The 13,738-nt window shown below is 38.0% G+C and overlaps 1 protein-coding gene across 1 annotated transcript; it reads right to left on the bottom strand.

The window, feature by feature from the left end:
* On the bottom strand, positions 1–13,415 carry ATXN3 (ataxin 3). Its single transcript, XM_056516099.1, has 11 exons — positions 13,321–13,415; positions 9,811–9,975; positions 9,254–9,298; positions 7,899–7,984; positions 7,393–7,459; positions 4,936–5,023; positions 4,554–4,686; positions 3,360–3,535; positions 2,841–2,961; positions 1,998–2,086; positions 1–1,451 (listed from the first exon to the last, which is right to left on the bottom strand). Exons 1-11 carry the CDS (start codon positions 13,342–13,344, stop codon positions 1,357–1,359), a joined length of 1,089 nt encoding a protein of 362 aa, XP_056372074.1. The 5' UTR covers positions 13,345–13,415; the 3' UTR covers positions 1–1,356.
* Positions 13,416–13,738: the final 323 nt, after the last annotated feature.

The raw sequence follows: 13,738 nt of genomic DNA, 5'->3' as shown, positions 1-13,738 counted from the left end.
TATTTCAAGCACCATTTAGGAAAATGAAACATCTCTTTTGTTGCACTGAAGTTCAAAGTTAGGATTGGTCACCCTGTTACACATTCATCCTGGATATCAGCGCAAATGTCTTACAACCAACAGCATAAGCTCTCTCACATACTTTGTTTCCCAATTTTTCTCAGGATCAGTAATAAAAAAAACTGTAAGGTGCGTGAATAAAGGCCATTCCTGAAAAAACTGCAACATTCTGACAGACACTCATAGAAAGCATTTCAGAAAGAAACATCCACACAGGCATAAATATTCATTCTTAAAAGAGCTACTTGCACAGGGGTCATTTCAGATTGCAGGAATGCACCTTATGTGTGTGGCACTGGCTATATGGCACCTAAATCCCCTCCTACTTTCTCCTAGACTCAGTTACAGCTCTTTCACAATGAAAGGCCCAGAATGAAGGGTTGAGCTTGAAGAGGAAATGACTCTGGAAGAGGCAGAAAAGAAAAACTGTTCAACCCAATTAAGTATATGTTGCTTTTGTAGTAAAAAGACAGTGGCTTTAACAAGAAAGAACATAAGAAAACAATAATTAAAACCAAACATGAACAATTAAACCCCAAGCCAAATAAGGTAAGTTATCTGCTAAAAGACAGTATGTTAAACACAGATCTAAAATTTTACAATTGAAATTGAAGGTAAAACCAAAAATTGTTAGAAAGTCGGAAATCACTGAAAAACTCAGGAGTAACATTATAGTCAACAAACACTGAAAATTTTGTCTTGAATTGAAAAGTATGAAATTTTTGGATTTTTGTTTCTCCTGCAAAATGGATAATTTCAAAAGTGGACAGCAGGATCAAAAAACTGACATTAAGTCATCCATAATAAACAACCACAAAATAAATTATTTAAGATGAATGGAATTTAATTACTCTCCCCATTTTAGAGTGATCTATTAAAAAGAATTTATGCGCATAACGTATTACTTGTATCTGTTTTTCCATTAGTACTGAAGAAAATAATTTGATGCTGTTTTCAGCACCATTTGTATCTTCTATAGAATTCTTCAAAACAATTAACACTTGCTTTTTTAATGCAAACTTTAAAAGTTTTACTTTAAGTTACATCTGCTACCCTTGTCTAACTTTGGGTGAATAGTTCCAGTAAGTGAGCAGATGTTTTGTACTAGGAGTGCTACAATTCTCTAAATTAGTGCAATCTTTTTTGTATTTGCAGATCCTCTCTAAACTGACTTTCAGCAGTCCCCCTTTCATTCCTGCTTCCAGAACTCTGAAATGAACCCTGCTTGTGCAACATTCACACAGTAGAATTTTAATGGAGACTTAGCGTTTTGACAGTAAGAGGGAAAAAATGATGTTATTTCTCCTCTTCTGAATTCAAGTGGTTTCTAACAGACTCCAGAGACATATTCATGGCTGCTTGAAGCATGTCTTCTTCACTCATATCACCCCCTAAAGACAATACATGAATACAAGCTGTAATAAATTCACAGTTTTTAATTAGATTTAAATGCTTTTGTTGTTTCTTTCATCCACACCCACCTTTTCCGACCCCACCAACAAAACTGGTTTTGTTTTTAAAATCATGGAACATTTTGCAAATAGTTTTTCATCAACAACAGTCAGTTTGTAACAATACACAATTTTGGATCACCAATACCTAATACTGGTAAGGTCTACACGTGTTCTCCTGAAAACTAGTTCCAGTAATTTTGTCAGATACTACTCCGAGTTGTCACACAACTTTAAAAGTAATCTAGAAAACAAACAGTTGGGGTAATAGCAATGCTCTTCACTCTGAAATGAAATATTGACATTCAAAGGGAAACATGCTTTTCAGGAGTGATCCTTTCCTCCACTGCCAATACAGTAATGGCTGTAATACACAATTGGAATGGCTGCCAACGTGACAAAATTGGCAGACAAGGAAAATTGAGAAACAATACAAAAATGAAAAAGACACATTTCACTGTTGGATGCAAAGTTAAAAAACAGTACCTGTGCCAGGATCTGGAGTGCTTGAGCTAAGAGTTACTTTGTCCTGTAGGCTTGGGGTCTGATCTTGCTGCTGTAGCTGTTGTTGCTGTCTGAAAGTGCCATAAATTTTTAAGAGAATAAGATTAACATCAGTATGAAACCTGAATCAAGTTCACTTCATATAAGGAAGGCCAGAGTCAGAAGTAGAAGCTGTTTTGTACTATAACACCCGTGTGCTCAAAATCTCTTTCATCATTTCACCCTGCTAGCCTTCAGATACCTATCTTCCCAGTATTATACTCCAAGCCACAAGACTATTCTCCGAGGATTTGGAAGCTCTGCATTCTTATCCTACCATGTGAAGTCTAACTCCTCCCATCCATAGCTTTTCTTCCTGGTCTTCCTCTATTACTATAAGACAGAGATATAGAAAAGCTACCATAACTCAACTATCTATTAAGAAGATACACCAGAACAGTAACATAAAATATGTACAATGCTTTTGTGTGATGGACATGAGAAGCATCATTACTCAAAGCAAAGTCTTAGAGAAATAATACTTTTTGTTGAGAAGGTAGTTGCAGAAATTTACAGGATTTAATTCAAAACACTTCTATAATGTATGTTTTTTTTTCTTCACAAGACTTGCAGTAGTAGCAAGACTATTGCATTACTAACAAACATCCTCTTACTAGAGGTTTCTTTGTAGAAGCCACCTGAGAATAGTAAATTCAGGTACTATTAGGAAATCATGTTAAAACAGAAAAGTTGAGCTGGACCTCGGTAAGAAACCCATCCACAACCCAAAAGCACTGAAAAATACAGCATGTACTTCCACATGCAGTTTTCTGTCAGCTACTTTACTTTTCAAAATATGCTTGTCTTCTCCTTCGCAGTTCTTCTGAAGAAAGGGAGTCTGTGTGACTGCTGTGAGACGACTGAACATTCTGTGGTAATGAGCCTGGGAGCTCACTTCGACGACTACCTAAAAGCAGAACATGTCATATCCTACTAATTATAGTAAAATGAAGTTAGTAAACGAAATATAACTTAAAAAATATCTTCAAACTTGAGAAGACTGACTTTTTGGAGAACTAAACACCTAGACTAACTTCACTTGATACTCTCTTCTCCTCACCTTAAGAATGTTTCCCTCTCCTTCTGCCACCCTTTACCAATTTGATCTTCCTTCCTAATAATCAATGCAAACATGCAAGTTACAGGTTTTCAAAAAGCGGAAGGGAGATAGCTACAGACAATCCTAGATTGTCCTTCCATGCTTCACACCAGTCTTTCCAGAGAGATTGACAAATGCTGGGAAAAGTGTCTGACTGATTCCAGGAGCTGCTTAAAGCACTGTAAGAAATTTAGATGAGCCTTCACCTTGCATGCTGAGCTGAATGGCTCTGCGAAGATCAGCTTCTTCATCCTCCATATCAATTTCCTGCCTGCTTAGAGCCAGGGCTCTCTGAAAATTCTCTTCATCTTCGTCTAACATGCCTGTTCCTTCAAAAGGATGGGTAACTTCTATTGCTTGGTCCACATCACTTCTGGGTAGCCTGCGAAAATCATAGCAAAATTCAGACAGAAATTATATTAGATTTTATAATGAGGTTTAAATTAGTATCTTCTGCCAATTAAACTTTGGGAAAAATATTGTTCTTGTTAAAGTCTGTTATATAAAGAAGTATTTTCCTGAAAAATGAAAAAGCATAAAAGGGCTGCAAGCAACTGCAGAGCAACCTTAACACATATTTGCTGCACACTGACCTCTAAAGCAATGCACATGTTGACCAAGAAGCTGTTAGATAGTAAACCGTCAAAAATAATAAGCTCACAAAAAGCCATGATACATGCTATTCAAACCTACTGCTATTTAAACAGTTACACCAGCAGAAAAGAGTGCATATGGTCTCCCTCTCAGGAGGCCTTGAAGGCTACACTAAAGCAACAGACACCATTATAAACTGTATACACTTTCCATGTTACTGCTAATTATTCCATCGATTTACAACATCAGTTTAACTTTGCAAAGGGAAAAAAATAACTAATTCCTCTGAGAGGCCTAAAGTGTTTTTATCAGTATGCAATTTGTTCACTATGAAAATGCAATGAAATCACTGCACAAGTGCATAAAGCACTAACTTTGTATGCTTTCAAGGATATTTTGTATTAGCAGAACGCATCAAAAAATGAGTGGCAGCACAACATTACAGTGAAATTATTCCAAAAGGGAATGCTGTATGATTTATATGATGTGGAATTCAAGGATCAGTTTCTCATTCTTTTCTACTTATGACAGAATGCACAAACCAGTCTTAACTACAGAATAATTACTATTAACAATAGTTTATAAGATTTGCTAAACCATTTTCCACCATAATATGCTTGTGCACATGAAAAGACTCAATTCTTATCAAGGCAGCTTTTAGTCACTTAAAAATATACCATTTGTTGTCTTCAACTTGCTTTTACTGCGTGCAACAGCAGTAAACATTGAACTAAAGGTACTTATTATTTCCAAATTACAAAGCAATCATACTGAACATTATTAAATTAAATCTTTATTTACCTTACCTGTGATCTCTTGACTGTGCTGCCTCTTCTCCAATCAGTTTTGGCCGCTGCATCTGCTGTACCCGAATCATCTGCAGCAGCTGATCAGCCTCACAGTCTGGCAGGTCACCTTTTACTACAAATATGGAATAACCTGAGAAAAAGAAATCATAAGTCTACAGCATTGAAGTGCAGATATAAACACTCTAAAATGCACACTATATGGAATACAATCATGTGCAATTTAAGATGAAAGACTCTACCTTTCATTATAAGGACTTGGGTTCTTTCACTATTTCAATCATAAAACTAAGGGTAGTTAACTGAATACGTATGTTCTAAGAAATAATGAATATTACCTACTTTTAATTAATGAGATTTAATATCTGCAAGTTACTATTACCTTCCTGTTGTAATTGAGCCAAGAAAAGTGCAAGATATGTATCTGATATTAGTTCTGGACCCATCAAGAGAGAGTTCAAGTTAAACCACTGTAATTAAAAAAAAAAAAAAAAAAAAAAAGGTTGAGAGAACAAATTAGCATGAAGATTACTCGGTAATCCATTCCTGTACATTGTGGTAATTTTTTATTATGGACTATCCGAAAAAATATAGTAAAATAAATTATCAAATAAAAGTTTCTTGAAGCACAATATCTACATTGCTAAAGGTTCCTTCAAATACTCTAACAGGACGTCTGAAGTGTGGAAATTACTGCATGCTCTCTCCCATTACTGAATACTGGTACCAGGGAAACACATTATAACAGATAATCCTTAACCACTGTATTTTGATTTATTTCAGACATCATTCTAAAATTCTGCTTAATCCTAGTTTTAAACCTGAGACTAATGCAGTAAGAAGCCCTTCATCAGTTAATTCTATGTGTTAAGAAATTAATAGATACAGGAAACAGACATTCAATAATTTCTATTAAATACTTTAATTGAATATTCTACCTTTAATAGCTGGTGATGCTAAAAACTAATGTTTGCCTTTCTCAGATAATTTTTAAACTCAAAAATTAAGAAAAATTTATTCAAGTTAAATAAACTGCAAGTTCAGCACTATATTACAACTTCATATAAAGATCCACGACTCATTTCTAGTTGCCCGAAGACCATAACTAGTAATTTTTAATACTTCTATACAGAAAAAATATACTTACATAAAACTTCCAGAGAGAAAACATATTCAATGTGAAACAAAATATTCTACCTCTAAACCTCCTATACATTCCAATGAAGCTAAAGAACTTTTTTTTAGACCTACTCATTCAAGATTATGCAGTTTTAACCAGAAAGCACCATTTGAGTTAGTGGAAGGAGAATTTGATCTCCATTCTCCCAGAAATACCCAAACTTCCATATATACACCCACACACTTGCAGCCAGGCCCATACAATAATGTAAGTGACTATCTATCACCCTGTCATGCACTCACTTAATTTGACAAAAACACTCTTTGCCACTAGGAAACAGTAAGAAGACCAACAGTGTAGAAGAGTAGGGGAATGAAAAGCTCCATAAAAAATTTGATGGACAAACTACAGCAACTTTTAAAAGTCATTATGGAGGATAAAGTTTTTTTAAAAAGCTGATCTTGCTTTAACTGTAACAGAGAAGAAGCAGGTGAAATAAACCTATTTTGTCAAGTCTTCTCATTACCCTCTAGATAACAGACAGCTAGTGTTGTCTTCACGTGGTTACAAGCCAGGTAAAACAGGAAAAAGGCATCCTCCTGCAGCTTAGGATGTCCTAGGTTAGAATGCTCTCTCATAAAATTCCACGCAACATGGTTGCATTGTACAGTAAGGAGCATTTCCACAATTTTAAGAGAACATCCAGACTTTTTGATATGAAATAAACAAAATATGCCTGTAAACAGTAGCCATACTTTCAAACTGAAGCAGAACAGTAGAATTTAGTTCTCACTCACAAGTGATTCTTCTTTATTTTTTTTAACCTGAATGACAACATACATAGCCAGAACTTGCAAAAATGAACCAAATGGGCAAACAGACTCCTGTCCCATTATTACAGACTCTAAAATCTGTTTTCTATGAATATTTTCTATGAAAAAAAAAGCCCTGAAAAAACCAAACACCAAATCAGCTCATGTTGTATAAAAGCTTATGAAGTATGATCCAAAAAAATGACTGGCTACTAAAATAAAACACTGAATTGGTGTTTTAAGGGACATGGATATGAACTGATTTGGTACATATCTACCATATACTAATATGGTCATCCTTTACCTTTAATAACTATTTCCTGCTTAGAATACAATTGCTTCAAAGTTTTCTGTCATAGTACAAAGTTGAGATTCTACTTCCCCAAACCTCATTCTAATGGATACTCTCTTGAATATCCATTATTATCCATCAAAACCTCGGCCTTTCCCTTATATCTATTGCCCATTTAAACAAACAAAATTATTTTACAATGCCAACATCTTATTGTATTGAAATAAGTTTGAATTCTGTAGGGATCCAAATCTTTGTTCAGGATTCCCTACTCCTCCCAACCGTCCGGTACAATTTTTCTTCAGTATTTCATGTAGGAAAGAAAAAAAAAAAAGAAAATAGCTTAAAAAGTCACATAAGACCCTGGCAGAGCTGCAGCTCCCTAAAGGACAGATTCACTAGGGAACTAATCCTACAGTCTTTTCCCAGGCTAACATTTACAAAGACCGGCCTGGCATTTTTGTGATTAAACAAACATTTACCTTTTTTAAAATATGGGATACTATTAAACCAAACTTCAGCAAAAGCTTGCAAAAGGGAAGCACAACCTACTTGCAACCACTTTTCCACACCCATTTCTGAAGTCAATTTTAAAATAAAAAAAGACAGTGTCACCTGTTTTCCTAACTTTCGAACTGTAAACCAGTGTTCCTTATAATTACAAATAAATGATTTTTCATTTCTGTAAAAAGAAAAACAAAAGGTATAAATAAAATTAAATACTCTAAAATCAGAGTACATAATAATGTTTAAGATCTTTGCTATTGCTAATTTGAACTTATTATATAAAGCTTCAGTAATACAACCATTGATGTTACATTACAGAATACTCATACTGCTTTTATAACATTCAGGAAGTTGTCAATATCACTGAAATCTTCATATCTAATGTGATGTATCTGTGATGCCACAGATACTAAAGTATCATAAAGGCACAGAGGGCAGATGTTCTCATGCACCCCCACAAAAAAGGAAAAAAAAAAAAAAAATCAAAGCCGGGGCAATACAAACATCAAAATGCAACAGAATATGAAACAGCAATTTTAAAGAAAGATTTTAAACATAGATTAAGAGTATTTTTTTTTTGGTGAAATAAAAGCAGGGTGCTGAAAGAGTCTTACATAGGATCGATCCCAAGTCTCTGGTACTCTGGGCTGTTGAAGAGGATTAGTTCTAAACCCCACACTTTCAAGGCATTGCTTATAACCTGCCAAAAAAGAACACTTTTCATGAGTCAGACTAGTTCAAATCTAAATTCTAGCAATGCAACCATCCTAGCTACACTAAATAATTATATTGTTTTCATAAAACTTAGATTTCAAAACATTGCCAGGAAATTAGGAATCACATTACTCAAAATGCAGCTGTCATGGATCTACATGCAAGCATAAATATCTTACCTAAGGAAAAGTAACAAAACTAGGATTTAACCCAACTGTGTTAATAAGCTTACTACCCCAAACAAAGCTGTAATTTCACCTTCCACAGACACGCCATAAATTGACATCTCTCTACTTGCAATGCATTGCTCTGCCCTTACTTGCCCTCCTCACCTCCCCATATAGCCTCCATCTTTCTTCACAGTAACAGTTGGAAATTTTGTACCACTGGATTATCACAGGATCAATCAATTTATTAATCTGAGCACCAACTCATTTTAAAATAACTCTTTAAAGCTACATGAAATAATGCTGTCAGAACCTGTAAGTTAACAATTCAAATTCATTTCAGCAAGCCAACTATGCCTCAAATGACAAAGCAATGACAAGACAAAAAAGTAGAAGGAGGAAGCAATTTTTTTCAGCTACTGAATCAGCCCAAAGATAGCAGGAAAGCCAAACTGTTAACGGTTTATTGCTAAAAAGAAAAACAGTCCAGTTGGCCATAAGGAAGAGAGGCTCTTGAGGGAGTCTTGAGCATTGACAAGTACCACTGAAAGCTTGGGAGACAGCCAAAGATGCCTAGAGCTCTAATCTAGACAAAAGCCCCAACTTGGTGTTCAAAGCCGTTTTTGTTGTTCTTCTGGTTTAAGTATTTATTATTGATTACTTTTCTCCTATGGCCTTAAAAAAAAACCCAAAACCACTCAAGAAAAATCTGCACATGCCAAAGGCTTTCCAGTCTATAATTTGAGAAAGCAATCTGAATTCTGTTTTTTTCACCTGCAGTCAGTGGGAGCCAGGGTAGACACCTGAAGTGCCCACAAGAAATAGCTTAGTAGTCAAGCTTATTGCCAGCAGGTGTCATTTCACAGTTCCTGAATCCATGTTTCTCCTATGTGTTTGAGGGCCCATGAACTGAAGAACTGCAAGTCACTGTTCTTAATGGAAAACACTCTGAACATTTCGAAGTCCAGCACCTAATCCCATTAAGCCCATAAACTGGGAACTAGATAGAAAAGTTCAATGCCTTTTAAATAATGTAAGAGAACATATATTGCATAAATATAAAAGTGTCAGAAGAGAGTGGTGCTTACTTGAATTGAGAAAAATCCACTATCATCCATATTTACTGAAGGCTGCTGCTCGATGTGAAGTTGGGAGGGAGAAAAGGGAAAGATGGTGTAAGTATAAAAGGTCAAAAATAATTGAGTTTTGAAAATTATGTAACTGCAGAGTCTTAAAGCAACAACTTATGTCCTTGTCTTTAAGGCTGATTACAATGCCCCAAGTAGTCATATTAATTTCAAACTCAAACCTTTAGAGATGTTCAGTGCTTAAACGGCAGACAGACATGGGAATTCCTGTTCCTATCTGACACTGGCTTACAAAAACAAAAGGCAAATTACTGAGCCTCCTCATCATGCCTGAGATGAAGGTAATGTAGCTTTTTGTAGAATTATTGTAAAACTGTACTAGTAACATCTGAAAATGCCACATCCAAGATGCATGAATGAAAAGGCCTATCTATAAATTTAAAAAGCTTTAGCACTAGAAAATTAACTTTGTCTAGCTATGCAAGAATAGCAGGTCTGTGCCAGCCAATATTAGATTTCAGGCAACATCAAGCAACCTCAAATGAAGATAATTTTACCTGTAAAAATGTTCTGTATTCCTCACTAGATACTCCTCCCTCTGCCATTCTCATCCTTTCTTCCTCATCCAGTTGCTGTGCAATAGAGGATAATTCAACAGGACTAAAGTATTCCCCTTGCAGCAAATTATTCAGACAATGTTGAGCACACAATGAGCCTTCTTGCTAAAAATGGAAGAGGAAAAAAAAAAAAAAAAACAATGGAAAGAAAAAGAAAAAAAGAAAAAAAAAACCCAGGTTAATGTAAACTGTAAAATTACTCAGCTGTTTTCATTCTGGAAAACTTCCTGCCCTCCCCAGCCATGCAAAATACCATATATTCATTCAGTGTACTACACTGCAAGCTACAGAATACAATTCTCCCATCATGAGAAAAAACCCAACATGCATACTGCCTTATTTCCTTAAGGGAAATAAATTTCCTGTAAAAATTGTTTTTGAAAACACTATAAATATTTCCAATGATCCAACAAATCACACAGACTCTGCAAGCATCAGAACAACAGATTCTATCCTCTTCCAAAACATCAATACATGAAAATCAAACAGTTTGGATCTCTACTTCCTAGTAACAGACATTCACATTATTTTTTAACTTTTCTTCCCTTCCAGGTGTGGCTATTGACAATCTGCTCTCCACATTATTGACAATAAAATAATTAGGAGCTGGAGGAACAGTAAAGCTCTTTTTCCACATGGAATTTACATATAGGAAGTAGATAAAATATGATCATACCATTAGTTTGAAAATCTTGAAAACAATTATGGAGAAACAAGAAAAAATTATTAAATTCAGCATATTAAACAATGAAAGTATTTTTAACTGATAGACCATTTAAAAAAAAAAATTCAGATACTTTGTTACATATCCAGCACATTACAGGTAATACAACTATAGTGCAACATTTTAAAAATGTCAGAACAAATTTTAAAACAGCTAATTAACAATATGAGTCATGATTTTGTAGTACAAATTTTAAAAATCTCTGATCTGAATGAATGCATGACAAGCTCCATCATTTTCATATGCGAGATAAAATACTGCCTTGTTAAAAAAACCCAAAAAACTCAATGTAAATCAACCAAAGCAGTTTCCCATGGAAAGCAGTCTTTTTCTACAGATAACGGTAACTCTAGGTGAAAGACAAGTGACATCAGTTTTAAAATCCTGCTTTTTGTTTGTCACTCAAGCCAGACCCACAGAAACTAAGAATACAAGAGCATGCCTTTGAGGAATATTCTTTAACATTCCATAAAAGCATCATACAAATCATATGTAGAACTCTCCCATGATCTCCCTTACAGCTGAAACCTCGAAAGTTCCCTTTACTCCAGAATCTTCCTATGGCTTCATCACTCAGTTGAGCAATGAGTTACTAAAGCTACACTGGCTGTACAGCCAGGCTTCAATGGCATTCAGAAACCTCCTCCAGCTCATGCCTTTCCTGCAACAAGAAACCCAAGACTAAACACCTGTGGGACCACATCCCTCCTGCTGGTCATATGACAAAACTGTAAGAGAAAAACCTGCTCAACAAACACAGGCTTTTCCACTAGAGTCATATGAAACTGGTTTACAAACAGAGAACTAGTAAAATACCACTGAAAATTAGTTGTATTACATGCTTACATCCTAATTTCACTAAAAGGACCCTTCTGTATTTGTACACTATTACCTGAAAGTAATAAACCTTAATTTTCATATGTAAAAGCTATACACATTAATTATCAAATGCAGAAAACAGATCTTACAGTATTTAACTGACACGTACTTCCATTGTTTTGTGCAGAGAACAGTGCATTTCCATAACCTGAAATCCCCTCATTGAAACCTCTCCTGACATAAAATGCTGCCCTGATTTCAGGATTTTCAATCATTTGTATCTTATCAAGGAAAGCACAAACTTCTAAGATTGCGACTCCTGAAGCCCCATACTTAAATCCTACTTTCTACATCTGTAATTTCTCTCTAAAAATGCCACATTGCTGATTGTTTTATTAAATTTTCTTAATGAATACCCTGTTTCTCATGTCTTTTTCAATCAAAAACACTGGGGGTGTGCAGACTTAGGAACATGCAGCACTTCAAAGTATTTTGATACCACTTGATGGGGGGAAAAATACCCCTTAAGAAAAAAAAGACAGCTTTTCCCCAAAATGATAATAGAATAAAAATATTTGGCACTCCAACTTCAAATGCATTCAGGTGCAAGTTTTTAACTGCGTTACTAACTTACCAGGGAGCTGGCATGTTTCACATCAGACTGCCAACTCACCCTTCCCCAGGCTGCATAGGAACTACAGGTTACCATCATCTTGTACCTCTGAATGTATTATGCTCTGTCACTTCAATTTCATAAGTTTTGTTATCAAATTAGAAAGCAAATTAGTGATAAAAAGTTAATTCGTACTGTGATAGGCTAGGCCATGTAAGAAAAGAGTAGATTTTGTTAAAGTGTTTTCAAAGCCAGATTGATGGACTTAAGCAGAGGCCATCACAGCTGAAATCCAACAATCTGAACAGCAGCTACTTAACACCACAACACTTACCAAATTTTGCAACCTAAACCTACTCAGAAAGAACACCCCCCAGTTTTGATGGATTTCAGTACAACAATTTTTTAAAGTAAGGTACACAGTTATCTTACTCGACTTCTAAAGGAAACCAATCCTACACATCAAAACAAAGTAACAGAACCAGTGTTAAGATTAACACAATAAAGTTGAAGAGACGTTGGCAAAGTGCAAGAAAAAAAAAAAATCTAATGACAATTTGACCAGCATTAAAACAGGAATAGGAGATATTTTTTGGGAACTTGAATAAATCACAGCAGTTTACAGAAGGATCTATCCTCCAAAACAGGAAATACTGTCCAGCACACGGAAGCACACTATATGAACTGCGATTTCTGTAGTGCCTTCCCCACTCCCTGCTCATTACACAACCACAGCCAAGCCAGGCTCGGTGACGAGCCGGGTCTGAGGGCACAGGGACAGCCCTGCCTACCGCTGCTTATCCTCAGACTCATCTTTCAGCCGTGCGAGCTCTCTCTCAGGAAACACAAGTAGCTGCAGTCTACACCTCCCCACACTTGGGGGCTGTTCCTGCAGTCTCCAGAGCACAGTCCCGGGCGAAAGCGGACGCTGATTCAGCCCTGACTCTTTCCCTCTAGGGCTGGCAGCGTCCAGCCGGGACGGGCCATAGGCACAGGAACCGCCGCGCGAGGGCCCGGCTCTCCCCCGAGGCACGGGACAAGCCAGAGCGGAATGACGGAGGGTTGCCAGGCACGGGCAGCGCGGCCCGGCCCGACACAGGCCGAGCGCAGCCCAGGGGCTCGGGGGCTGCCCCGCGGCCAGCGCGGGGACGGGAGGCCCAGGCACCGCCCCAGCAGCTCCTCAGAGAGAGCTCGCGCGCCTTCCCCGTCTCGGCCGCCCGGACGGCCACAACCGACGACGCTGTGCCCGGCAGCGGGGCGGGCGGTGGGATCTGCCCAGCCCTCCCTCACTCACCCGCTCGTGGAAGATCGACTCCATGTTTACTGTGGCGGCCGCAGCCCCCCGCCCCACGTGACCCGCCCGGCCAATCGCAGCGCCCGCCGCCCCCCGGCCGCGCGAGGAGGCTCCGCCGGCTGCGCCCGGCCCGGCGCCGCGCTGGCGCCCCCTGCCGGGGAGGAGGCCACGGGCTGAGCCGCCGCTGGCCGCGAGCGCCCCCGCGCGGCGAGACCGCAGGGAGCGACACCCGCCGCCCGTCCGCTCCTCCGCCGGAGAGCCGCGCACAGCCCGGTGCCGCTTCTGCCCGAACCGGGCCCGGTGCCGCTTCTGCCCGAACCGGGCCCGGTACCGCTTCTCCCTGCTCCTGCCTTGTGCTCACCAGCTGCCCGCCCGCCCCTTACACCCTCTTGGTCCGCTCACGAAACTGCAGCATCTG

This window comes from Oenanthe melanoleuca, unplaced genomic scaffold, assembly GCF_029582105.1.
Source record: "Oenanthe melanoleuca isolate GR-GAL-2019-014 unplaced genomic scaffold, OMel1.0 S268, whole genome shotgun sequence".
Taxonomy (NCBI): domain Eukaryota; kingdom Metazoa; phylum Chordata; class Aves; order Passeriformes; family Muscicapidae; genus Oenanthe; species Oenanthe melanoleuca.
This window is presented reverse-complemented; position numbering and strand designations above follow the sequence as displayed.

Bases quoted from the DNA above. Each gene is read 5' to 3' on its own strand.
- ATXN3 (XM_056516099.1), bottom strand. From the start codon at position 13,344: ATGGAGTCGATCTTCCACGAGCGG. The intron at 9,299-9,810 runs GTAAAATTATCT...CACATCGAGCAG, and splicing joins AATACAGAACATTTTTACAG to CAGCCTTCAGTAAATATGGA. The intron at 5,024-7,392 runs GTGACACTGTCT...TTTTAATTACAG, and splicing joins TTCGAAAGTTAGGAAAACAG to TGGTTTAACTTGAACTCTCT.